Consider the following 26,081-nt stretch of genomic DNA (forward strand, 5'->3'; position numbering starts at 1 on the left):
AATCAAATCCATGCTAACTTGTTGAAAAATTATATTCCGCCAAATATTGTACACCCTAAATATAGTGAGTTTACAGTATTTACGGAGACATTTTTTAAAACTACACGATATTTTTATATCGAAATGAAATATTGTAAAAATGATTCAAATACATCGTGCGTGCGTGTGAAAGGAGAGAAAGAGGGGATTATGTTTGATTTAAGGTAAAACACAGGTAAAAAAAAACCTCTTTATCTTGCACGTTAATTTTGTCAAATTACGATGGCCAAATTAATGCTATACATATTACAACAATTCTTATTATAAGTTAGAAACTGGTAACCAACCAGTATGCCCTAAACCACATTGTATTCGATCGTTTTATTTTTACAATATTTCAAATCGATAGAAAAAAAATTGTTGTTAGAATGTCCCCTTCAGTATCATCATCATATCTCTATCTCTTTCTTTCTTTCTCTCTCTCTCCCAAACTTGCTTATATACTTTGCTATGTGATGTCGCTGATAAGTTTTAAGGCATCTTTCTCTCTCTCTAAACGTCTGAATATCATTTAATGAAACAAATTAGAAACATTAAAAGGTAGAGGAATGTACATCACTTGTTTACATAATTATATAATTTTTGCAAATTTCGGATAATCGGCTTAAAAACTTACAGCGACAATCTGAAAAATACAGGTAGTTATATTTTATGGTTCAAAAATTTATTTCAATGAATTTTTTTTCACTTTTATGTAGTCAAAATTGATATTAGTTTTGTTTAAATTCCGTTTCGTTTCGTTTCGATTTTTGGTTTCGTTTCGTTTGATTTCGTTTCGTTTCGATTGGTTTCGTTTCGTTTCGATTGGTTTCGTTTCGTTTCGTTCGATTTCGTTTCGTTTCGTTTCGATTTCGTTTCGCACTTTACAGGTGCCCTTCACCTTTGCAATTTATTCCACATTTCGCAAAATTCGATCGCGTAATGCGCGCGTGTATCATGAACAATTTAATAAATTGCCTATTTCTAAAGTGTTTCTAACGCTCACTTACACCAGTTTATCGAGCTTATGAGACAAAAAATGTCAGGATTATGTAATCTTTTATCTAGCACTCAATTTGTTCTGTTGTGACGATAGCGTTATTACTGTCGAATGTGATCAATGGTACAGGCATGACACTCGATCAAAATTCACAAAACTGTCATAAACAAAATATCACAGTCGGTAAGCATAGTTTATCGACTGTAAACTATAGTTTCCAAAACGTAAACTGTAAAATAAGCGATTCGTTAAGTGTAGTTTTCATTTGCAAAATCTTATTGACTGTATTAACTATAGTTTACGAATACTAATCTAATTTTATCTGTTAAGAAAACCTGAACTTTATTTTTTACTTTACAACGATTGATAAACAAGTTTAACAACTTATATTAATATCTCTCGTTGGCGCGGATGTAAACTATAGTTTACAAAACTATACTTTACATCCAAGTGTAACATTATTTCTAGATAAATTTTTTTTTGTTAATTTTGGCGTGCCTATACAAGCATATTAGCACTTCTATAACATTCAGATTTATTGATTAGTGGATAATACATATTTCCTGAGAATGCACACGTTAAAACTAAGGACAAATGCAAAAGTCTACAATTATGATACAAATGCACTGGGGTGTTTTTTTACACCATCTCTATCAGCCATAAAGTACTAATATCTCTTTGACCCATTGCCTACAAATATTTGCACGAATAAATGTTGACGATGCCATTTTTGCCTGCAACTAGAATCTGACCAGAACTGTCAAACGCAATGTTCATGGGTCTCTCGAGGTAGTCCTTCTTCGTTGAATGTTTCAAAATTACTTTAAATTTGGGGCTAAGAATGGTGATCGCACCTTTCTGTTGGTCGGCAATGAAGACGTTGTCATGGATATCGACACACACGCCACCTGGTATCCAGTCCCTCGTGGACTCGCTTTTACTGTGATATTCGTACAGAGTTTTCCCGTTTTTACCCACAAGGAAAATAGAATTTGTCCCCCAATCCGATGCAATGATTTCGCCCTTACTGTTGGAACACATGAAAGACAAGTTTCGTTGTCTGGTCCTTCTGCTTGCTCTCGGTAGCTGGATGCTACTGATGACGTCACCAGCTTTGTCGAAGATGTACACTTCGTGCGCACTGCTGTCGGCGACTGCGAAATTCTTGTTTTCGTAAACGCATGTAGGGTATGTACTGCTGGTGCCATCCATGGCGATTTTACGACTGTACCCTGCCGAAAAGAAAGCAACGGAAAAATTGTCGCTGCAAATAATTGTGTCATCACAGATGGAAATGCTATATGATTTCGATCTCGATAACGTTTCCAGAAATTTTCCAGTTGAACTGAACTTCTTGATTTTTCTATTGGCATTGTCTCCGACTAAAAAGAATCCCTTGGTGCAAGCAAGACTGCTGATCTTCGGACAAGTTTCGTCTTCGTTGGTGAATGTGTTTACTTTCTTCACCATCAATAACTGGGACACTTGAGGCGCTCCGCTGACATCCGAATTCTCCTGCGGCAGTAAAGCTACTGCATTCGACGATCCTGGCAGGAAATCGAAAAATCGAATTGTTTCCACGTTTCCAAAGATATTTCGAAGGCGCACCTCTGGAAACTGGCAGGTTATTTCGTCGCGCAATCGTGGAAGATTTTCCAAGTTGCGAAGCCTATGAAGAATTATTGGCTCTAAATATATAACCTCATCATTTTTTCCAGACTGGGCTACTTCGTTGGAAAACTCGCAACTTTCTTGGATCGTATCCTTTCTCGACCTTACTTGAATGACATGATCCCTGCAAATCTGTCGTTGTTTTTCCATATGCTCATTTACCTTTTGAGTGACATCACGCTTTTCGGTTTGAATTTGTGTAATAAGCTGCTCGGTTGCGTTCTCCAGGTCTGCAAGAATGTGCTCTTCTTTTTCGTTGATGGTCGCCTCCGTGTTGTTTATACCTTCTTCTATGTTGTTCAGATGTTTCAGCTTACTGTCCAGGAACTGTAGAGAGGTTGCTATTTCCTGACGTTGATCAATGTCGGCGTCATCCACAACTACCGTGTGATGACTGAAGTGGTAAGAAAGCTGGCACTCATGACACACTAAGAAGTTGCAGTCGTAGCAGAATATGACCAGCGTCTCTTCTGGATGGGAAGCGCAAGGTATCCTGTTCAGCTGTCTGATGGCCTTGTCGTGTGTGCCCTTTACAACACTCTCCAGGTCTACAACTTTGTGATTGATGGTTTGGCGGGTGGCTGAGTGAGAAGTACTGCAATCCTGGCAGAGAAGATCGCCGCAGTTCAAGCACTTGGATGTAGCGGTGTTTTTCTTCTTCCGCAGGCTGCATATATCACAGACTTTCCCCTTGCTGTTGTGCGAATTATGTACGCCAAGTATCCCGTTCAGATAAACATTGTCTTGGAAGCCCTCCACTCCTCCTATTGGTATGATCGTAGCTTCCTCGCATTTTGGACAGTGGAATTTATCTTTGCTTTTGTTGCTATCGAGAACGGACAGAAGACATCTCGAACACAGCGAATGCAAACATGGAAGGACTTTTGGTCGTTGCAAAAGCTTTTTGCAGACTATACAGTTCAACGCATCATTCTGCTCTTCTTCAATCTTTCCAGACATAGTTGGAAAATCGCAACCCAAGCACTGTTGTATAAACTGCTGACATCTATGGTATGCCGTGCTCATACATAGGAACAGATTAAAGGTATACCGAGCCTGTCAAACATTTTAAATACACAGTTTCGACAGCTTGCATCGACAGAAATAATTTGATTTATAAGAGTGAAACAGATAAGGCTCTGTGTACTTGCTATCCACATGTATTCCTAAGGTGAAACATTCGAGAAATTAAAGACAGATTGAGTATCAATATGTTCTGCATTATGTAATTCTGTCGTGTCTAGATCTGTTGATAATAAGCAGGCTTGTACGCACCTACATTTACGAAAATTTGTCCTGTTTGGTTATGTTTTTAAATCGTGGGTTAAACCGTAATAATGGTATTGCTGCACATATTTCTTTGGTGATTCGATTTTGCATGAAATTCACAACTTTATCTTATTGCATGCAATAAGTCATGTGTATATGACAGTCTCAATGTGTCTTGAAATTTTGTGGCGCAACCTTACGCGCAAGGAATCTAAACCTAATCTTTTTCACCAATTCTATACATTTTTGTAAAACATATTTAATAAGTAGTAGTAATCTGAATTTAATGTAAATATTTACCACATCCTTCGACTGCGAACTGATCATACTTATCAATCTTATTTTCATCTGAATTTTTTTTTTTTTTTAATTTTGTTCCAGAAGTTTCGCTCTCTGAACCAGCCAGTCTTTCTCGCATACGCTTGGTGACCGCAGCGCTCTAGCTAAATTGTTTCGACTTCTCATTCATGCCTTCCAACTTTTAAAAGAAATCTTACCATTCGCGTTTATATGTTTTTACTTATGCATGATTCTATGAATTACTGCATTTTTCAAATCATGGCGCGATCGGTCTTTTCCGTCAAATCGACGAAAAAGAGCGAGCGATGTTCCTATTGTATCAAAAAATCTTAGAAAATCTAAGAGTGTCGATTGTTTAAAATTGAGAAAAATACATATTCATAAGACAAATCATCTTCGCTAGCCAAGTGTCCGATTCGTTGAGAAAAACGAATCGGACACTTGGCTAGCAAAGATGAAGACAAATAATTTGACCATGGTCATCGTGAAATACTCAACGTGAGCCCTGGATATTCACAAATGCTTCACCATACTTAAAAAAGTTCCATTAACGGGAGGTCAAAATCAGGAAATTCTGGGCTCAAAAGATATAATTGTTCCAAAAGCTATTCTTATCTCATTAAACTACAACCTTTGGATCTGCATTTGGCAAAAGGTCAGGTAATTGCTTTAATCTCAGTGTGACGTTGTTTGGCATGTTTCAATCGAAATTAGTTTTACCTGTATCGATAATGAATTTCCCTCCATAAATATACACCCCTTTATTATTACACAGAAGTTAAGAAAGCTTACGGGTTAAAATGCAAGAAAATACTTTAAGTAAACCGCGTTTTAAAACCGCAGTTTATATAACTTCACAAAAAATATTTGAACAACCGAATTCGAAGACACATGGTAGAATTTATAGCAGTTTGTTAAGCAATAAAACGCCCAAAGAACAATCAGTAACGTCCTATCTCTGACACAAACGCATTAAATAGTTGTTGAAATTAAAGAGCTCACGAAAATACAAATGTACTATTTTCTGGTTTTAAAGAAAATTTAACGTTTCCCTTGGTACGTCAATAACATGCGCATCATTATAGAAGGCATTGATGTAATCAAGCAATATTCCTGGCCTATTTAAGAAATAAACTAACGTCAAGGCTTTTAATTTCAAACATGTCTCGATTTCGGAGGTTATTCAGCAACATTCACGAAACTCGAACTTAATTTCTTAATTCTATGCTGGTTAATACCTGCAGACATGAAATTTATTTTGTTCCAACTCCCAGACGCGCGAGCGAAATGTATGTAAACTAAAGACAAAAACACACGTATGCAAATTGCAGTCTTTTATTTCAATACGAAATAGCTGCAGTGAAGCAAAAAATAAAACCTGTATAAACAATCGATCTGGATGTACAAAGTTTCTGCTGATTGGTAGTAGAGCGTGGCCCTGGGCCAGCTACCCTCACTGATTAGTAACAGGTCTCTCACCTATTGCTACAAATGATAAAGGAAACAATCATATCCAATCAACTACCAATGGTCACAAGATACAAAATCATTCAGTCTAGAGGAATGCACCACACTGATGAAATTTGGATCAACTTTATAAGATATTAGGGGAAACCCTAGCTTTAGTTGATATGGTTTGAACTCAGATCTACTTGGAGATGGGTTGTAACCTTAATTTTTTTTACCCCACATCATGTTGATTTAACATAGTTGATTTAACTTATTCCCTAATTTACATTAAACTATCTCTGAACAACCAAAACCTTACTCAATTTTTATCAGCATCAATTTCTGTGATGATTATTATAAACAGTAATAGAATGTACAGCTATAAGATGTTCTATACATCCATTAGTAAATCAAAAGGCAAACTCTTTTCAGGCACAAGTACAAATGGTGAAAAGAAAGTTTCATCAAAGGAAATATGTACCTGATATTATAACTAATGTTATATCAAAAGTTTTAGAAACATTGTTAACATTTATATTTCATCGTCAGCGAGACAAGATTTTTCTAATCTAACAAAAATCATGTCACAATGTACTTCAAGTTCTGCAAATTAACTTTCTATAACAAAACAAAAAAAAATACTGCTTTAAGTGTTCAACAATCTTCACGTGATTAAACAATGCAGGCTGTTTTAAATGCCCTATCCTTTTTTTTGCATAGCATGATTTACCTCCCCTCCATAATGAGGTCAATTTGAAAATTAACTACTACACATACCACTACAAAATTTAACAGTTGGAGTGAGAGCTGTGAAGTATGAATACATGTACTACAGAATGTGCTTTCACAGAAAGTGATCTTGTTGTCCCTTGGTCAAAGTTTCATCGCAGAGAAATCGTGGACAACAAATTCTTTATATCATATTTGGCATAACAAAACCTCCCTATACATCAAAGTGCCAACCAATGCACACATCATTTTTCAACATTCCTCTGTAAAAACAAGTTGTAAAGTCAATGGTTTAAGACAGTATAAGTGTATAACATTGTGCCTGAATAAGAGTAAAATGGATTTGTGTAAAGAATGTTTTAAGGTATACAAGTTTCATTTTATGGATTATGGTTTTTTCTTCCAAGATAAACTGCTGCCATTTTCTTGCAAATGTACTAATAGGATGTTTCTTTCTCTTTTAGCTCTGACACGAGATATTGCATTATCATTTTTTTTATGATGAACATTGAAAAAAATAAATAGAAATTGACACATTAATACTGTAGTTTCAATTCAAATGCTACAAAATATCAGAGCATTTTCTATGTCAATAACCTGGATAAAAAACGTTATACTGATTCCAACAACATCTTGCTACAAAAATAATCAATTTACAACTTTAACAAATATTCTGCAATAACAATGACTAAACTCTCTGCAGATTTTATATTAACAATTCTGGAAAGAATCTGTAATTTGCTTCTTTCAAAAAAATTTTAAGCACCCTTTTAAAAATAATCAATGAAACCATAGTTCAGAAATATTTCCATCTGATAATTTAATATCCTGAGGTCTAACATTGTTTCCCCTTTTTGATACCGGTCGTCGGATCAGCATGGCACGTGCACCTAGTAACAGTGAATCAGTGAGGTGCATCACAAAACTTCCAAGTTCTTTGTGACTTCAACAGTTGATGATTTTCTCTTAGTATTGTCAAATACATGTATTTAACACAACTCTTATAAAGGGCAGTAAAAGTTATGAACAATCAACATTTTTTCAACTATAATTCTTCACAGCATGCTATAATGTGTCTTTAAAACATAGTCATATTATTTGGTAATAGAAACATCTGATATTGATATATGAAAGTGTTCTATCACATCATTTAAAAAAAAACATACAATAATTAAAATACACTCTTAAGAATAGATTTTTTTTCAATTTTCATACACATTTCAAAAGAAAAAATTCATACAAACATAAGTATTAAACCAATCAAATCTTTCATTGTTCATGGGATGCAAAAAATGGTATATCCGCAAATACAATTGAGCACTTGATGACTATATTTGAAATATTTCTTAAAGCTGATATCATTTTTAAAAAATCATGCAAATTATAATCAGTGTGCCTGTGTTTATGTAATTGAGCAAAGTGATAATGACGTAGTTTGACTTAGATGTTATTCAGTTACATCTGGCTGAATCCATACAAGATGTTGCATTTTAATTCTATAAATCTACAAACTACTACAAGTGAAGTATTTAGAAAAGAAAAACCAACATAGATAAATATATTTACATTATGGAAAGCAAGGTTTAAATAATTCCAAAATGCATAATACAAAAGCCAAACAAAGTAAACTATATTCAAATATAGATATCCCAAAATTAATCCACATTCCAAAAGAATGAGCTAATGTTAGATTTTTCAAATGAAAATCTATTTAATCAATTGAATTTAATTATTATCACAAAATGTTAACTTCTAATTTATTGACTTATCTGAGCTCACTTAACCCCATTGAAATTAATGAAAAATGAGGTGTTTAGATAACCAAATTGTCTATTCACAGAACAAGTCTTTGAAAAACTGAATTTCACCTACAAAAATAGAAATATGGGCTTCAAAAAACAATGAAATCCTTCCCAGGATATCTAAGAGAGTTCAAGTTTTAAAAGGAAAAATTCTCCGTAGAGAAAAACTTCACTGGACTAGCAGAGACAGTAGAGTAGACAATGCACCCAGTGCATGACTTGTGGCACAAGATATGTGTGATGAGGATGAGCTGGAAGGATCTGTTATCATGCATTGTCATCAGTGTCTGAATCTGATGAGGATATAGTGTCATTCAGTTCCGAAACATTGGGCTGGTAAATTGGAACATGTTTGGGGCTTAGAGTCTTCTGAAACCGGCCATTGTTTTTCTGTATGGCACTCTACAATATTAAATCACAAAAATGTTCATTGTATAACTGAATTGCATATTAAGCTACAACCATCAAAGAAAAGCACTATGAACAACAAATTAACCTGTTTGGAACATCTGTCTTGAAACTCTTTCTTCTCATCTTCAGTGATTTCATATTCCTCTTCATCACTCTCAGTCCATCCCATTTCCTTTAGTAACCTACAAAATGTACCACAACATGAGTACAATAATCTAAACTATTACTAGACTACACTACTATACTACATACTCTAGACACTAGAGTGTGTGAAACACGTATGCTAAATTGAAAATTCCCCTTGCTGGATGTACATCATAATGTACTCCAGCTACAAATGATGTTTGTTCAATTATCACATTCAAACATTTCATCACCTTTGTTCTGCTTCCAAGGAACTAGAGAGAAGACCCTCAGAGTTGTCATTCATTTCAAGTTCACCAATGCCGTTGGTGACTAAATCCAAACCATCGCTCTGTGGAACAAACAATGGTAAACATGAAAGAGTTATTCATCTTGTTAATCATTTCATCTTTTGAACTCATGGTCTATCGAAATACAGAGAGAACATAAATCTATATAGCTATCTTTTTACAAAACTTAATGACATGTAAAACAATCTACTGTAGTAAAGTCTGAGCAGATGGTTTTGAAAACAGAAACTGATACTAAACTAACAAATTACATGTACACACATTAACAAAACAGTACTGAAATATTCCTGCATCACAGCTTCTACACATCCACTACCTTTTGTCCGGCTCTTTCAACATCTTCTGGTGAATACCCTGAATTTTCTCTTCGCAGAGCTCTTAGAAATTCACTTTTCTTGTCACCCAGATTCCTGGGCTGGGTAACAAGGCGTGTGTTTAGAATCTCCATGGGAGGTGTGGGAGACAGTCGTGATCCCTGCACAAATAAAAGCTACAACTGTTGAGCAACGTTCAACTCATATTTCAATGAAATAGAAAACAAGAGCAACCTAACCCACCCCAAGCTCCAACATCGATTGACGAAACTACATTTGGGTGACTGGCAAATATACTGTGCTTTAATGTTGAAATGCCATTTAATTGTATGTAACACTCTAAACTTTCAAGGTCATTGGATAGATATAATATCCAAAAGTATATACATGTTTATATGTACCCATGTCCAAATACAATCTGAGGGAGTATAATTTTACTGTATATGACAACATACCTCTTTATTGGGTGTCACGCCTGGTGGTGTTAATGGTTTGCTGCTACTCGCAAATCCTCCATTGAATCGAACGTTCTCCTTTGGCTTTCTGTTCACTGAACCCTGGAGCTAAATTTTTCGAAAAATGTGATAAATCTTTTAAAATAACAAAAAAAAATCATACTTCTAAATACGTAACAAAAAAATTTACTCGGTGTGGATTTGTTTGAATCAACAGTAATGGACAGGTTATCCTACACGTAACTGATTACTATTCATTATATTAATATCTAATGATACATTTTAGTAACTATTATATGTTTATCAATGAGGATAATAATATGTCACAGAAGAGAGGTAACTTTACCTTATTTGGCACTAATGTTTTATAAATGTTAGATGAGGGTCCTCGTTCTCCAAACTTAGAAGTATTGTTTTTCCCATGAGGAGGATGTTCTAGAAATAAAAGTTAACAGTTTAATTCAATATCATTACGGAATTCATATGGAATTCATACAAAACCAAAATAAACACAAGTATGCATAGAAAATACTTCAGAGAGAGAGAGAGAGAGAGAGAGAGAGAGAGAGAGAGAGAGAGAGAGAGAGAGAGAGTGTGTGTGCATTACCCCAAACACTTCCACCATTAGTTATCTTGCTGGCTTTTTCATTATTTTCATCTCCATTAAGTGAGGGCTGAAATCATATGAAATGAAAATTTAAAAGAAATACAATCACTACACTATTATTATTTATTGGTTTTATTTAGAAGTGCAAATATTTCTCACTGTCGATTAACATTAGCTATGAAATTCTGAACTTATTTATATCCACAAAAAACAAAGTATAAAGTTGTGGATGAATAGGTTTAAATTTTGAACTATTCATTGAATAATGACAAAGCAATTGATAAGAAAGACAAGTGTTACTGAATATTGATTGGCTTAACAACCCGTAAACATAAACATAATTAGTCATACAAAATCCTCCTGTAGGATTGGCTTCTCCCCTTCCTCATCTTCCTTTGTCTTGGGCTTCTCATTGCTGTCTTTCTCCTTTCCCTCTTTGGAATTTGATCTTCCTTCCTTTTCATAATGGCTTTTCTTGGAATTTCTGTTGCTAGGATAACTACTAAAGAATGGCTGCTCTCCATAGTAATCAAATGGACCAGCATAGAGATCATAGTATCCAGGATAGCCGCCATTCATCTATAAGACACACAACCAATACCAATTCTGAATAACATTTTCAAATAGGTGTATATTTAAAAGTTATGACAGTTTGTCCTGTGATAACTTTTGACAATTCAAGATCTATCGGAGTTACACAACTCTGCTTAGAATACTGTCTTAATATATCGGCAGAAAAACATGCTGCCCACTATAAACTAAATCCATATTCTATATAATATTAATGTTTAATTTTGCTAATGCTAAATATCCCAATGATTAATAAAAGAATATCTCAAAGCAGAACTTTCTGTGGGTAAAAAATTTCATCAATTTTTTTTTAAATTTTAAAATGGTCTTAAGTGAGAAATTGTCATATACTTGTGTAACATCTTGCTGAATTTTCCATTTGAAACTGAATGAAGTTTTAAATCTATTGAACGTATTAAATACCTGTCCAAAACGCATGCTAGGATGTTGGGGGTATTTGGGCTCTCTGCTTGGGGGTGATCTGAATATGGAAGGGTTAGAGTTGTAGTGCATTCCATAGCCATTGTAATATCCATAGTGCCCATAAGGAGGGTACGGGTAGTAATCATCATCTACAGAGTGGTGTCGAGGAGGGCCTCGTCTTTTTCCTGAAATCAAATAATGGTCCATGAGGATTTTTTTATGGTTGTATTGAATATTTTATCAGTATCTCTGACTTTTGATTAGGGTTAAAGCCTCAGCTACTGATCGGCAAGTTGAAAGTTTGAAACATGCTGGCAAAATCTGACCAGTATCTGCAATTTTCAAACTTTATAAGGATGACAGAAACTATTGATTAGTCCCATAGTACTAGAAAATAATACCATCATAATAATTTTCGAACGAGTTCTGTCTGTGAAGTTCTGCGTAGTTTGGATGCCTGCTGTAATAGTTTGGTCGCGATCTTGCTGATTTATCACTCTCCAAAGTTTTGGAACCTGCTGGCTTCTGGAAAAGACAACAGATATTTTTACTGAACAAGCAACTGAACTAAATAACAATCATTGAGATAATAAAAATTTCCAAAAGCCTAGATATAATCTGGACAAAGATTTTAGATAAAGATCAGTATAAACTTGACCAAAGACCTAGAAAGAGTTATCAAACTGAAACTTGTTTATCAAAATTGCATCAATTTTGATGATAATGCATCATTTTCACTTTAGGCTAGAAGGAAGTCATAAATACTAAAAACAAACATCCGAAAAACCAGTATGTTGAAAAGATAAATCTTGATTTCAAACACAAGGATAAGACTGACACACAAGAAGTGTTTGTATAAAACAAATGCCTGAACATGTTGTGATGAAAACATTAGTACTTGACCATACTGTTTTTGTAATTATTGTACACAAAACAATTACAATGAATGCCAATTCTTGACGTATCACCATCCATAGTTATTATTACTGTTTTATACATATTGTGAACAAATCATTCAGTCTTTGAATTGTGTACCTCTGAGAGATCTTTTAAAAAATCTAAATACATTTAAAAAACCTTCCTTTTGTTAATTCCCAGAGTAAAATTTTCAATAACTTTCCTTTGTGTAAGATTAGCCAATTAGATAATTTAAGGGTCCTCAACACCCTGTGACTTATATTTTTATGCATCATAACATGGTGATTTCAATCCTTTGTGAAACTGTATATTGCCAAACTTGGGTGTCTATATCTGTAATGCAATTGGTTAAAGTTCAGTTTACTGACCCTCAGGTCACGAGTTTGAATTCAGCAAGGACTTTTGTTTTTATTATGAATATCAATACATTTTAAAAAGTTGATTTTCCCTCAAAACTTGAACCTTTTATTTGTAATTTCAAGTTGAATACATGCTTGAAATCCCTATCTCTAATGAATATAGAAGTTCAGGCTTGAATGCAATACTTTTTCCAATTGTATAGAGGACACTAAACACACTTCATAGAACTTGTGATTCATTAAATTTTTCTGCAATGATCGCTACCTTCAAAACCCTCATGAATCATCAAAGAGAGCATTTTTATTGTTTATATTTACTATTGTCTCCTATGGGAATTTGAGTCTGACACTATCGTGATTATTTTGTGATTTTTCTTCGCTCATTGTAGGTTTTGACCAATCGATAAACGGGGCGTGTTTATTTCAGTCCTGTCCTGTCAATTTTAGTTGCTGTAGCTTTTGACCAATTGATATAAAACAGAGCATGTAGATTTCAGTCTGGCTGTTCCTATAGAGCTATGAGTTAACTATAAGTTTCCATAAGAAATAGAGGGAATCATACTCGGTAGATGTTAATATCAATTTAAAATTTACAATGGTTTTTTGACATCACCATGTTGGCATACCATAGTATGAAATGGTCAAGGTCATCCAGCCCTCTAGAGTGATTTATATACTTACAGGATTCTCTTGTGATGGAATCTTGAGCCAGGCTGGTGCAAAGTCGTGCTTGGGAGCGTTATGTGCTGCCATCACATCATGATGATGACAAAGGTCTGTTAAAACGAGGAAAAAAACAACCCTAAAATCTTAGCAGTCATATACTGGCGGGCGACCAGTTCTCGCCAAGTACCATTTCTCGCCAGTACATTGTGACGTCATTTTATCAACACATAAAATTATATACGAAAAATGACATCACAATGTACTGGCGAGAACTGGTCACACGCCAGTATAGTTCTTATATGTCTTACAAGATGATTTCTTTCTTTTAGGAAAGATTGAGCATAAATAATATTTGAAAAATTTTGACATCTAAAAATGTGCATATTAGTGATTTAAAATATTCAATATCATCATCAAAGAGAACTGTCAAAAAGTTAAAAGAATATAGTTACCTTTTGTTGTAATCTATATCCAAAGTATTCAGCACTTCCTCTCTTTTAAACAGATGCACTTCCAATATTTTCATGAAAGTTAAAACATCTAAGGCACTTGCACAACGTGATAAGTTTTTGAACAACTCGCACACTCTTGGATTCCGACTCTAATCAATCATTGGGACTTGTAGCTTACACATTCCACACACAGACAAATGCCGTAGCACTTATCCCAAAGAGGATAACCCTCAATCAAAATTCGATCATGTACTCATAATTTTATCTTGGCAATATAAGGATGATCTTCTAATGAAACAAAAATAGTCAAAAACTGATAAAGTATGGGCTAGCTGGCCATGATTCGTTACATATTTTCTTTCCAATATAGAACTATTAAAGTTGTATGTTCCCTGCAGCAGATCTGGACCGATATATAACCATAATCAAAATTTAGGATCCGTCACAAACAGCCATTATTTTCGTCAGCTGGTCTTTTTCACGGAATGGCCTTGAGGTGTCTTGAAGTGAAGATATGTTTATGTTCTTTGAAGTGACCGATGAATCTACAATAAAATCAGATTTTAATGTTCCTTATACACTTAATTACTTAAATAAGCATGTAGTTTTCTCACTCAATGCATAAAGCAAAGATTTTTTCCCGCCGAATAACACCATAATATGTCACATTTCAAATGCACATGGAAAAGTGTTTACGTCAGATAATACTCAATGCATAAAATTCTAAACAAAAGAAAGGCACTCACTCTAATGATTAAATATAACTCTATGTTGTCTTAAGCTTTAGTCTGGTACACTGTCAATCCCTCATAGTTATGCAATTAGAAAATATAAGCAAATATTTTATCACTCTCACTGCAAAATCGCAACAGAAACAAATATGGCGTCAATTATTTCCCACAATGCAATGCCGCGTAAAAATACTTTAAAATAAATATTCACAAATATTATTGCATCTATTACATTTTAATCTAATATAGCATATCTACTAGTTATTAAAGAAAAATATTCAAAAAAATATTTTTTTCAAATTCGACATCCGGTGATGATTAAAAACGCCTCCATTTGGTTTCGACCCGGACCAAAACTTCACGAACATGAACCGAAAATAATTGATTGGATAGGCTATATTGTTTTTTAATACATGCAGCAACATCTGGTCGTATCTTAAACTAGTTGATTAATTACATTTTTAAATAACCAATGTGTGAATAAGGGCTGAATTGACAAAAGGATTTCTTAAGGACTGTACAGTCTACAACAATCGAGCATCTGCGCTCCACATCGCTGACTTTTTAAGGGGATGAAATATCTACATATATGAGAAATTTGTTAATGCTGTTGAATAGGAAAGTAACGGAAATTTAATTGCAATTGGGGAAAGTGTTCTAATCATTATTATCGGGGGAATTTATTGAACAAAATGTTACAGCTGAAATAAAAATCATACCCCCTTCCAAAAAACTAAGATAACACTCTAAGATATTATGATGGTTTTCAATTTTTAAAGCAAATTAAAAGAATCATTATTACAAAAAATATTAATATATCTTGCTTTATAGGACTCGATCCCGAGCCTCAATATTATCGGATCATCTGTTCTGTGCGTTACTGACTAATCTTAATTCTTTTCGAACACGTAAATTGTTGACACCAGCCACTTCAGTTTCATCAATGGCTACTTATACCGGTCATTTTGTTTCGAAATATTTAATCAAAGTACTGAAGTACTGAAATCCGGGCTCTTTTGATGTGTCTTTATGCATATTGTGCAGTAAAGACTGAAAGTCTCTCTCTCTCTCTCTCTCTCTCTCTCTCTCTCTCTCTCTCTCTCTCATGCTTTTAAGACATTAAAACGTCAGAAAGGCACCAAAGTTTGTAAGCGACTATAAACAAAAATATGTCTGTTCATCATTAGAGTATACTTCTACTCTCACATCTTCGCTAGCCAAGGGTTTACGATCCGCTCCTCTCCTCGACAACCCTAGGAGCGGATCGTAAACCCTTGGCTAGCGAAGATGCTAGTCTCATTACTCATTACAATGTAACTTGCACCATCCATGCATGTTTATGAATCTTATCTTCAATCAAGAGCAATTTAAATAAGTCTAAATTCCAGATATTTGCAGTGTAGTTAGGGTAAGATAAAAACAACGAATTATTTTATTCAACGCAGTTTAAAACCCATCTTCGCTAGCCAAGAGTTTACGATCCGCTCCTCTCCTCTACAGAGGAGAGGAGCGGATCGTAAACCCTTGGCTAGCGAAGATGTTTAAAACCATTATGACATTAAATTTCGATTGGAAATTGACCAAACTCTATAACAAATTACTTGAAGTAAAATTAAGGTCAAGATCTGGTAAATGAAAGGTGCCTACAGGTTAATAAAATTCGGTATATATAAGTTCTTTCACTAATGTTTCATAAAAATGGAGTGAATGGGGGCTTAAATTTTTGGTAGACACAATGAAAAAACGTATTTTGAACATTCATTTTCCATGAAATATGAAAAAATTATTTACAAATATCGGAGTCACGTCCATTTTTACATATAAAATGTATCTAGTCCCAATTTTGCTAAACAAGGGACCATCCAACCCCTGTCGTTTTAAGGGAGTACAAAATGGAAATTTTACTCAGATATGTATTTAAAGATGTTCTCAGAATGTGGATGCTTTATATCATGAAATAGAACCATTCTAACACGACCTTGGACTTTCGGTATTATGTAACTATCTATTTCTTGTGTCAAAACAAGTGAAAAATGACGCTGGTTTGAAGTGAAATATACAGCGATTGCGTAGTTTTAGCTCAAAAGCCAGACAAATCTTGTTGATTTCAATGAGCTAAGGCCGAGTGGCCAGCAATGAAATAGACAGGGCTACGTCACATTGCTGTTTGACATAACTACCCAAAGTACAAGCTCCTGCTAAAATGGTACTAAATATCACGCAGAGACAAATGTTTCTAATGCATTTGACAAGCTAGTTATATATGGATACTTGTTTCAAAGTTAGCATTATTGTTGCTCTGGTGAGTGATGTGGTCCATGGGTCTCTGTGTTTAAAAAATTTACTGGTGTTACTTTTGAGAATGCTTACAACGTTTTTGTATCTGGTAAATAACGCCTTGCTCTTATTGTTACACCTTTTGGTAGCTACTTTAATTAATTACACCGTTTTGGAAGGCGTTATAACGCCTTTCTTCGATCCGCTTTATAACGTCATTTGGAAGGACGAGACATAACCAATTTTAATTTTCAGAAATATTAATAGTTCATGAATTCTGTTCGGATTAACTTTTGAGACAACACAAAACTGAGTAAAAATTTGTTAAATGGGGTGTTTAATTTTTTTCCAATCTTATGAAAATCATATGATGTTTTACCGTCCTTACAAAATTTGATAAATATTTAAATTGTATTGGAACCGCAGTCGCTCGGAGCCTCCACATATTCAGAAGTGTTTAAAAATTTTTTGTTCCTTTTCTATACAAACAAAAAAGCATGTAACTCATTGTATGCCGTTTTCATTATACATGTATATGGATGAATTCTTTTCCACTGATTAAAAGGGGGTAGGGCGTCTATGAAATTTTGGAGGCTAAGACGGTCGACTAGCAAGAAAAAGAAGGTTTTGTATTATTATAAATGACGTTGAAAAATATATCAATGACAAAGAAGATGGGAAGATAAGATCGTGCAAATGCCCACTAGTTCGGTTTGGTCGTGAAATAATTTTTTATTCCAATAAAATCTTTTCAAATACATTATAATACAAGCTTGCAAATGCACAACTTCTAACTATTTGCAATTTTTAATATATTTAATAAACGATCAGAAAAAAAAATTGCCTAAAACTTTGGTGATATCGAACCCCCAGTTATCAGTAAGCCTGTCTCAGGTGCTCTACCCACTGAGCCATTTCAGACACAACAAAGTGGGTTGTTCAATTATTATGTGTGACTTTGGTCACGAATTTAAGGACTTTCATTATTTTTTCAAAATTAACGTTCAACTAATGGGATACAAAATGATACTTTTAATGTATAGTGGGTCATCTCTCCACGTTTTTGTTGATTGAAATAGGTTTGTTTTCCATTAGACCTTATGTAGACTATGAAAAATATGGGGCACAGGCCCACTCTATAAAAGAAAGACCCTTGAAGTAAAAAAAAAATGAAACTATTTGGAGGTTTTGATACGTATACGCCTGTTTGAGTCAACATATTCCAAGTATTGAACATATTTAAAGGTTTTAAATCGATGATAAATATATCTTGTCTAAAAAAAATCAGATTTATTGACATTTTAATTTGTCAGTATCATATCCGTCCGTGTATAGGCATTTTACACGCCTTATCCATCTATCTTCTTAGAGAAAAGTTTGTTTCACAAATCCATTTCTTTAAGAAAGTGGAAATTCGTTATTTACAAACATATATTTAATTTTAATTTGATTTTAAACACACTGTCATATAATTATACGCAGACAACCGTAGCCTAGTAAACTTCATCTTTGAGGGCACATCCAAATGAATTTCTGAAATCTATGACCATTGCTGATTACGATACAACATTTATTCTGCTGGTGCTATAACTCTTTACAATATAAATTCACTAAAAAGAATTTATATACAATGTACTGATATACAGTGTTCTTGACTTACATCTGTACATGTACCTGACATTTACTGAAGGTCAGGTTGTACTGTACCAGAATAAATAATTAAAGAAGACTTGAAGATACTGCATTTTAATTCTCAATGTAAAAATAGACACTGACTGTATTTGAGGTTCCATCAGCATACAAGTGAGCATTCTTACATGCATTGAAATCCATGTGAAACACAAAATTGAATGTGGTAAATGTATTTAAAATTTTAAATGTAAAAACATACAAAATGTAGTAAAAAAAAAATGTACAATTACATTTAAAATTTTAGTTCATTACAGTTTAACTTGTCTAGACTATTAAAATCATGTTAAATCTTTTTTACTTTGATTTTCATTTTTGGAGGGACATATATCCTGAATTTTGTTGTTGTTGCCCAACATGTAAGGTGTATACAAATACTGCTGCAGATAACAAAGAACATACAAAAATAACCTAAAAACCTAGTTCTGGAGCCCTCTTAGGAATACAATGTAAACTCATTCATAGACCAGTAGAGTATAGATGTAAACTCACATGCCAAAATTATGACAGTTTATCAAATGCAAAACCTATATAAAATTTTGATAGGTGCTGTATTGCAACATGTACCAGTATATAAAATTTCGATGCTGTATCATTTATCTGTTGAAGGATGCAAGCTCAGAAATGGAGGCCAAAATGATATTTCACAAATACATGTAAGCTACAAAGCCTAAAAAACTCAGCATCTATCTATTCAAATTTTTTTTTGAACAATTCTTTGAAAAAATGTTGGTTTTAAATGGAATAAAGTTTTAGTTAAAATAAAATAAAATTGACATACTATAGGCACCTGGGTGATTTATGGTGGTATGGGACATCTGTCGATATTAATGTAGAATAAAGTAAATTATAATAAGGATACTTTCACTGATTTAGAATTTTCAAATCTTAAAATATTTAACAAAAAATACATTTTAAAAATTTGTGGAAAGGCAAAAATTTTTAAATCCCCAGTGTGATTCAAACTCCTAAAATTGATACTCAAAAACAACACAAACAATAAACTTGAAATGGTATATCGATGACAATGGTAGAAGTTACATTTGTTTAAAGCAACAGTTAAGATGGTATGAGACATCTGTCGATATTAATGTGGATTTAATTACATTATAGTTGTAATACTTTCACCAGTTTGGAATTTTCAAAATTTACAATACTTAACCAAATAATATGTTTTAAAAAATTTTGGAAAGGTAAAAAAATTAAAATACCCATTGGGACTCGAACTCATGACTTACAGATTCGTAGTGGACCCTCTAACCCACTGCGCTATGTTCTTAGGTGACAATTTTGGGAAGGAAACTATATATAAAATCACACTTGATTTCATTGTTTATTTTGATAAACAGTACGTCACAACATGGAGGTGTCCCATACAACCTTAAAAGGTGAAAACAATAGATAATGATGTTCATACATACACTTCATGTTAAAGTAATTTTACATTAAAACATGTAAATCAATTAAAAACAGTCATGACTTATATAAGAGATTGTCATTTGTTATACCCAGTACTTGTATAACTGTTCCCAAACCTGACTACAAAGGGAAAAAAACAATAAACAAAGATCAAAATGATGCTGGTGGGTAACCAACTAAAAAACATGTCATATAAAGGTAATTCAATAAATGAAATATCATATTAATGCTGAATATCACAGGAATTCCTAGCCATTAGTCGAACACTACTGTCTTTAGAGCATCCTCTTCTTTGATTTCTAGTGTTGCGACGGCTCCATCGTTAAACTTAAATGAAGACCCACCATCCACAACTAAACAAGCATCCCACATACGAGAACAGATCTCAATCCTGGAAAACAGATGGTTTTTATCAGTTAACATGGCTTATTTTTATAAGATGAGAATGAGAAAATGACAAAAGCATTCATTACCGGAGGTTGGATTTTAAGGCAACAGAAAAAAATACCACACATTGTATAGCATTTTACATCTTCAGTTATTTTGTGATATTATTTTAATTTGAACAGAGACTTGGCAATGTATACAACAAATAGCATGAGGGTGAGCATCCACAGTGAAGATACAGGTATTTTCACCTGAAATATACTTGTTAGACTTATATTACTGGTATGAAGTAAAAAGGATTTTTCAGACACATTTTAGTTGTATACATGTATGATCACTTACTTTTTGGCAAATCCATTCGGATGTCCCACTTGAAAAACACCTAGAAAGCAACATAGTTCTCGGATTCAGAAAGTGAAAAAAAAAACCAAAACAATAAATGCCTGATACTTCCATAAAATCAAATTTGATAAAATGAACACTAGACAATCAATCCTAAGCTTTTCATGAAATATTACTTAGAGATGACAGATTTACCATTTCTGACAGGGTCCCTGGTTGTAAAGGCCATTTTTGGTTCACTAGGATCAAACTTCAAGGAATCATTGTATTTTTGGGTGACTTTGTAGATCAAATTTGGATCCAACAAATTCACATGTTTACCAGGCATTAGATCACTGGCTGTACAAAGTGAAACAAAATGATAGTGAAAAATAGTACTGAAACAGAATGTGTGAGACAAGCACTAATAACATAGCTCATAGAATACTATTCTCTTATTTGGACAGGCATAGTCTTCAGGCTATACCTGTCCACTTCCCAAAAGAGAATGATAGAATACTTGTACTTGTGCAATTATTTGTGAAATTAAATATGCTTGTGGCAACATAGTTGGCTCCATAAACCTTTGCTTGGTCATCTAAATGCTGGATTGATGTCTACTTCTCATTAAAATTACTGTCAGAAACTTTTCTAGTGCTGTATTTAAGATGTTTATTGGATTTTTACCTTGAATACGGATAATGTACCAAAGTGGTTTTTTATGAATATGGTAAACAAACTATTTACCATATCCCAGTACGGTCTTTATAGCTTGCTGAGGGAGGTTGTTTATATGGTAAAACCATGATGTCGACCCAGTGCCTGTGCAAATGGCAATTCCAGAACTCTTGTGCTTCTCACTGGGATGATCATCAACTTTTATTTCATAGTATGAGACTCTGTCAAATAAATAACACACCAAGGTACATGTATTAATCTGTCAGTTGCAAGTCAAATATGCAAAACTAATTTAAATGTTGTTTGAATTTCATACATTCGCTACTCTATTAAAAAGGTACTAGAAAGTAATACAGAAAGCATTTTGCAAGATTTTAACAAGAAAAATTATACCTGGAGGACAAGCTCTCTCCGATAAAGACCTCATTGAGAGCAAGCACTGGCAAAATTCTTGGACTACTGGCATTCTCAGTAACATTAACATTTTGTCGGTATGTTTCACTTTCCATAACATGTTCTGAAAATCGGTGTTCATAGAACTGTAGCTGTTGATCATGAAGTTCTATTGGTTCATCGTTTTCATGTATTCCGGACATGGTAATACGAATTCTTTGGCGGCGTTTCCACCTAAAATAAAAATAATACAGTGTTTCTCAGTTAATTATTTTCTGAAATATCATTTAAGGTGGCTCATCATACCATGAAATATTTTCTCAAATCAGCAGAAAATTACTTGATTATGATCATAATGGATAAAAAGTATTTAAGTCTAATAGGCAAAAAATGTGCAATTTTGGATGAAAAATTACATTTTCAAAAATTTAATTCAGTTATCATGAACAAAAGCTCCAGGCGGATTCCATCTCATGACCTGCGTTTCAGAAGCCCAATACTTTAACCACTGAGCTACGATGATATACAACCAAATCGAACGATATAAACAGTTTAACAAAACATTTAAATCGCCACCTTGTGACGTAGTGTCTTAAAAAGTATAAGTGTAGGTGAAGTGAGGTACCTTAATTTTGAGTAACAATATATTTGACATTTAGATTGCTGTTATATAAATATGAATGCTAATTCAGTTCATGATTTTTATATAAACCATAACTGAGATTTGGTTCTCATTGATATTTGCACCAATACCTTCAAATATCAAGTACCCAGTACAGTTGAATGACAGCCGAGATTAGAACACTCAACAGAATTATTAACCGCTGAAAAAATCTGTAAGACACAACTTTTCAATTTTTTTTTTTCTTGATCCCATTAAGTTTGGGATAACAAGATTTGACTGTATATTGTGATATTTTTAAAGAGCCTGGAATGTTTTTTCCAACATTGATGTCATATAGTTCTACATAATGAATATCATTGGAAACAAATAATATATTTTAGAATTCTTATGATTTATACAAGAAACTAACTTGTATATTACTGGTACCTAAATTTTCCTTCTAGAAGTCTCTTTAAAGCATGTTCAAATCTGGCCCCAGAATACTTCTCTTTAGGCAGACAAAGACACCCCTCTGACCTAAATAAATATGACTTCATTTGTTATTTTAATTGCAATGCATATTAATGTATGTAGCAATAGATAATAAATAAATAATCACAATAGAGTACAACATCTACGGTACATGCATATCATATTGCAATTTTTTCCCATACTTCATGTTTTTCGGAGGTGTAATTATTAAACCATGTGAAGACACACCTTCCTCTTTGAAATACTGGTTATCGAAATTGCAAAATTGAACTTTGATGTTAATGGCTAAAGAAAGGTAAGAATACTACACTTGTATAAAAAAAACTCAGGGCATGATAGTTAATCATCAATAAATTTACCTGGAGGGGTCAGTGTTAATTCCAATTAGTGGTTTGTTTTTGTCTGTTACTTTGCTTGCAGCTAACAAGTATGTGCCATCTCCTCCAGCTGTGAATAAAACATCAGCCCACCGAATCAGGTCTGGAGTGAACTGGTGACGTGAAACAACTTTTGTTTCTATTCCGTGATTCCTGAAAAAAATAACCACAAGAAAACATAAAGATACCTCAAATCAATCCCCAATAGTGCCATGATAATCAAATTTACTGTCAATATCAAATAACAAATACCTGATAAAGATTTCCACTAATAAATATATGATTGTACATTGTAATCTGATTTGAAAAAATATGTGAACAGAATTGGAATATGAATTATTAATTCAACAGTTACTATAATAATATATCCTACACATACCAGTTGTCAAAAATTGAAGAAAAAAAATGTGTACAGAACTGGAATATGATTCATTAATTCAACAGTTTCTACAATAATATCTACTGCACATACCAGTTGACAGATCAGTTTATAAATATCAGCATTTCTTGTTGCCAATAAATGTTTCCAAAGATAAGACTTATCCAACATTTAAAGCTTCTTAAAGATATGTATAGTTTTATGTACTGATAACCTTTAAGTAAGCATCTCTCGTTAATACAAAACAAATTTATGAATTTTTGTTAAAATTTCAACTAGACTGTAATAATAAATGTGAAAACATACACCAAAGACTTTGTGATGCTGTCAATACTTCTACAGTGGTTTTCATGGCGGCTTCGAAGTCCATTGTAATCAGATCGTTTTCCTTCTAGCTGTAAAATAAAGTTAAAAACTAGGTTTGCATTTATGTTCAGTTCCAAGTTAGGGCAGCTTAACTTCGATAGGAGGTCATCTTCACATTGCCTTTACTTCCGACCAATCGGGGAAGGACTGTCACAGCTTTAGAAAATATATTTGAACTCTTCAAAAGGTGATAGAAAAATTAATTCCTGCTTGTTTTCTATGTATTAAACCTCCAGAGTTGAAGAGTTACTTGTTATTTTAACAAGGCCTTGGACTTTCAGTAGGACCTAACAATCTATTTCTTGCGTTAAAAAGTTAAAAATGACTCTGGTTTCAAGTGAAATATACAGCGATTACATAGTCTTTGCTCAAAAGCCAGACAAATCTTGTAGATTTCAAAGAGCAATGGTGGAGTGGCCTTCAATGAAATAGACAGGCCTACGTCACATTGCTGTTTGTGGCAACTACCCAAAGTCCAAGCTCTTGTTAAAATGGTTCTAAAAGCAAAGCAATACATTACATGTATTACAATATATTACAATTGTATGCAAATGTAGAGATCATGTGGAGATGATCTCTTATCAGTACCTCTCAGACCATGACGAGTGAAAGGAAAATGGGTTGTGGTGGTTTTAATCAGTTCTTAAATTCCGTTTAGAATGAAACACACAAGACTTTGGTGGCAAGAATATGTACTTTTGAGAATTGGTATAAAGCCAGTATAATAATTAGTTTATAGCACACATACACATGAGTTTACATAGAATCAGAACTGTAGCTCGATAGGAAATTTGGGTTAACTAACCAAATCAAATAACTTTATATTTATTTCGTGCACAAAAGGTTTCGCATGTTTTGGACTTGTTTACCTTATTTATGTATAGTCTGTAAAAATATTACCGGTAATACAAAAAAAATCCAGAGACATTTCATTACTTTAGATGTCATTACTTTACTTTTCTCTAAGCCCTCACCAGCCCCATTAAGTGAAATGGTATGGTTCGGTATCAGTGTGGTTTGTTTACAAGTAAAAATGGCAGCATTTGATATTAATGTTAATTTAACATTCTTCACTTTTTGAGGTCAGTTAGGTTGTTTAGGAAACATTTGAGGCAAGTAAACTGGTGAATTAGTTACTGGGGTGTTAAGTTTTGGACTTATTAATTTAATCATATTTTCTAAAGATTTTCGTAATTCCCGAGAGATTTTACTACCGTACTGGCATGCGACCAGTTCTTGCCGAGTACCATTTCTTGCCAGTGCATTGTTACGTCATTTTTCATATATTATTTTATGTGTTGATAAAATGACATAACAATGCACTGGCAAGAAATGGTACTTGGCAAGAACTGGTCGCATGCCAGTACTGTAGTAAAATCTCTCAGGAATTTTTTGGTACGAAATTTTTAGAAAATATGATTAAATTAATAAGTCCAAAACTATGCGCAACTTTTTAGTGCGCAATATATATACAGTTTTTTGCATGCATGGAACTGTAAATCTACAGTCTGTCAACTGTGTACCAAGTGCTATGCCCTGCACAATACTGGAAGAAAAAGCCAAACCTAAACTTCCCGTAGAGTTACAGTTCTGCAGCGCAGCTATAGACTAGAGTTTACATATTTATTTACATAATGTTTAAGTTCCTCCTCGGTTGATCCTTTGTGTACTGTTTTCTCAAATTCATATCTAGTCATTTTCTTCAAAATCACAGCTTTCTTGGGTTGAAATTGTTCGCTACCATACGTTCTTATAATACTATACGCAAAGTTGCAGTTGTTCAGCACTTGCAGGTGCGTGACCTTGCTGGCAAAAATGGAATGGAGTCCATGGAGTTGGGTCAAAATTTGACAAGCCATGTTTAAAAGGAGCTGTCTGACAAGGAATGTTTACATCTAATCCTGTAGCATTAATGCTCAAGTCTAAAGACCATTATACACATTTTGTGTGCGCATTTTCTGTCAACATCACATGACACCATATTGAAATCAAAAGTAGAGTAAAAAGGTTGCCTTCGTACAATTACTAATATGTACATGAATGAACATAAATTTTGTTTTATTAAATGTTCATTTTTTTTTTGTTGCATAAAAAAAATAAAACTCGATTTATAGTTTGTAT

At 33.6% G+C, this 26,081-nt stretch overlaps 3 protein-coding genes across 4 annotated transcripts; all 3 read right to left on the reverse strand.

Annotated features, from left to right (window-relative positions):
* Window positions 1–1,401: 1,401 nt before the first annotated feature.
* Window positions 1,402–3,899, reverse strand: LOC105329749 (E3 ubiquitin-protein ligase TRIM56). The gene has a single exon (XM_011431121.4). It carries the CDS (start codon window positions 3,713–3,715, stop codon window positions 1,709–1,711), a length of 2,007 nt encoding a protein of 668 aa, XP_011429423.4. The 5' UTR covers window positions 3,716–3,899; the 3' UTR covers window positions 1,402–1,708.
* A 1,678-nt stretch (window positions 3,900–5,577) lies between these two features.
* Window positions 5,578–14,754, reverse strand: LOC105329653 (vasculin). The gene is made up of 13 exons (XM_011430985.4): window positions 14,594–14,754; window positions 13,848–14,392; window positions 13,411–13,505; window positions 11,854–11,977; window positions 11,453–11,637; window positions 10,811–11,038; window positions 10,460–10,526; window positions 10,199–10,287; window positions 9,853–9,960; window positions 9,400–9,558; window positions 9,027–9,124; window positions 8,735–8,831; window positions 5,578–8,640 (listed from the first exon to the last, which is right to left on the reverse strand). The coding sequence occupies exons 3-13, from the start codon at window positions 13,480–13,482 to the stop codon at window positions 8,506–8,508; spliced, it is 1,362 nt and encodes a 453-aa protein (XP_011429287.2). The 5' UTR covers window positions 13,483–13,505; window positions 13,848–14,392; window positions 14,594–14,754; the 3' UTR covers window positions 5,578–8,505.
* Window positions 14,755–18,585: 3,831 nt separating this feature from the next.
* On the reverse strand, window positions 18,586–25,949 carry LOC105329639 (NAD kinase 2, mitochondrial). Of its 2 annotated transcripts, XR_010707765.1 has the most exons (10): window positions 25,592–25,949; window positions 23,901–23,989; window positions 23,198–23,368; window positions 22,794–22,883; window positions 21,743–21,976; window positions 21,419–21,570; window positions 20,888–21,031; window positions 20,693–20,732; window positions 20,162–20,354; window positions 18,586–20,131 (listed from the first exon to the last, which is right to left on the reverse strand). XR_010707765.1 is itself a non-coding variant. In XM_011430963.4 (9 exons), the coding sequence occupies exons 1-9, from the start codon at window positions 25,817–25,819 to the stop codon at window positions 20,219–20,221; spliced, it is 1,284 nt and encodes a 427-aa protein (XP_011429265.2). In that variant the 5' UTR covers window positions 25,820–25,949; the 3' UTR covers window positions 18,586–20,218. The 2 variants fall into 2 exon arrangements, 1 of the variants encoding a protein (XP_011429265.2); XM_011430963.4 differs by having other exon boundaries at window positions 18,586–20,354.
* Window positions 25,950–26,081: the final 132 nt, after the last annotated feature.

The sequence above is a fragment of the Magallana gigas genome, chromosome 7 (genome assembly GCF_963853765.1).
Source record: "Magallana gigas chromosome 7, xbMagGiga1.1, whole genome shotgun sequence".
NCBI classification, from domain to species: Eukaryota; Metazoa; Mollusca; class Bivalvia; order Ostreida; family Ostreidae; genus Magallana; species Magallana gigas.

Bases quoted from the DNA above. Each gene is read 5' to 3' on its own strand.
- LOC105329749 (XM_011431121.4), bottom strand. From the start codon at position 3,715: ATGAGCACGGCATACCATAGATGTCAGCAGTTTATACAACAGTGCTTG.
- LOC105329653 (XM_011430985.4), bottom strand. From the start codon at position 13,482: ATGGCAGCACATAACGCTCCCAAGCACGACTTTGCACCAGCCTGGCTC. The intron at 11,039-11,452 runs GTATTTAATACG...TGTGTCTTATAG, and splicing joins CTAGCATGCGTTTTGGACAG to ATGAATGGCGGCTATCCTGG. The intron at 10,288-10,459 runs GTAATGCACACA...TTTTATTTCTAG, and splicing joins TAATGGTGGAAGTGTTTGGG to AACATCCTCCTCATGGGAAA.
- LOC105329639 (XM_011430963.4), bottom strand. From the start codon at position 25,819: ATGGCTTGTCAAATTTTGACCCAACTCCATGGACTCCATTCCATTTTT. The intron at 23,990-25,591 runs GTAAATAAATAT...TTTATTTTACAG, and splicing joins AGGAGGAACTTAAACATTAT to CTAGAAGGAAAACGATCTGA. The intron at 21,571-21,742 runs GTATAATTTTTC...TTTATTTGACAG, and splicing joins GGAGAGAGCTTGTCCTCCAG to AGTCTCATACTATGAAATAA.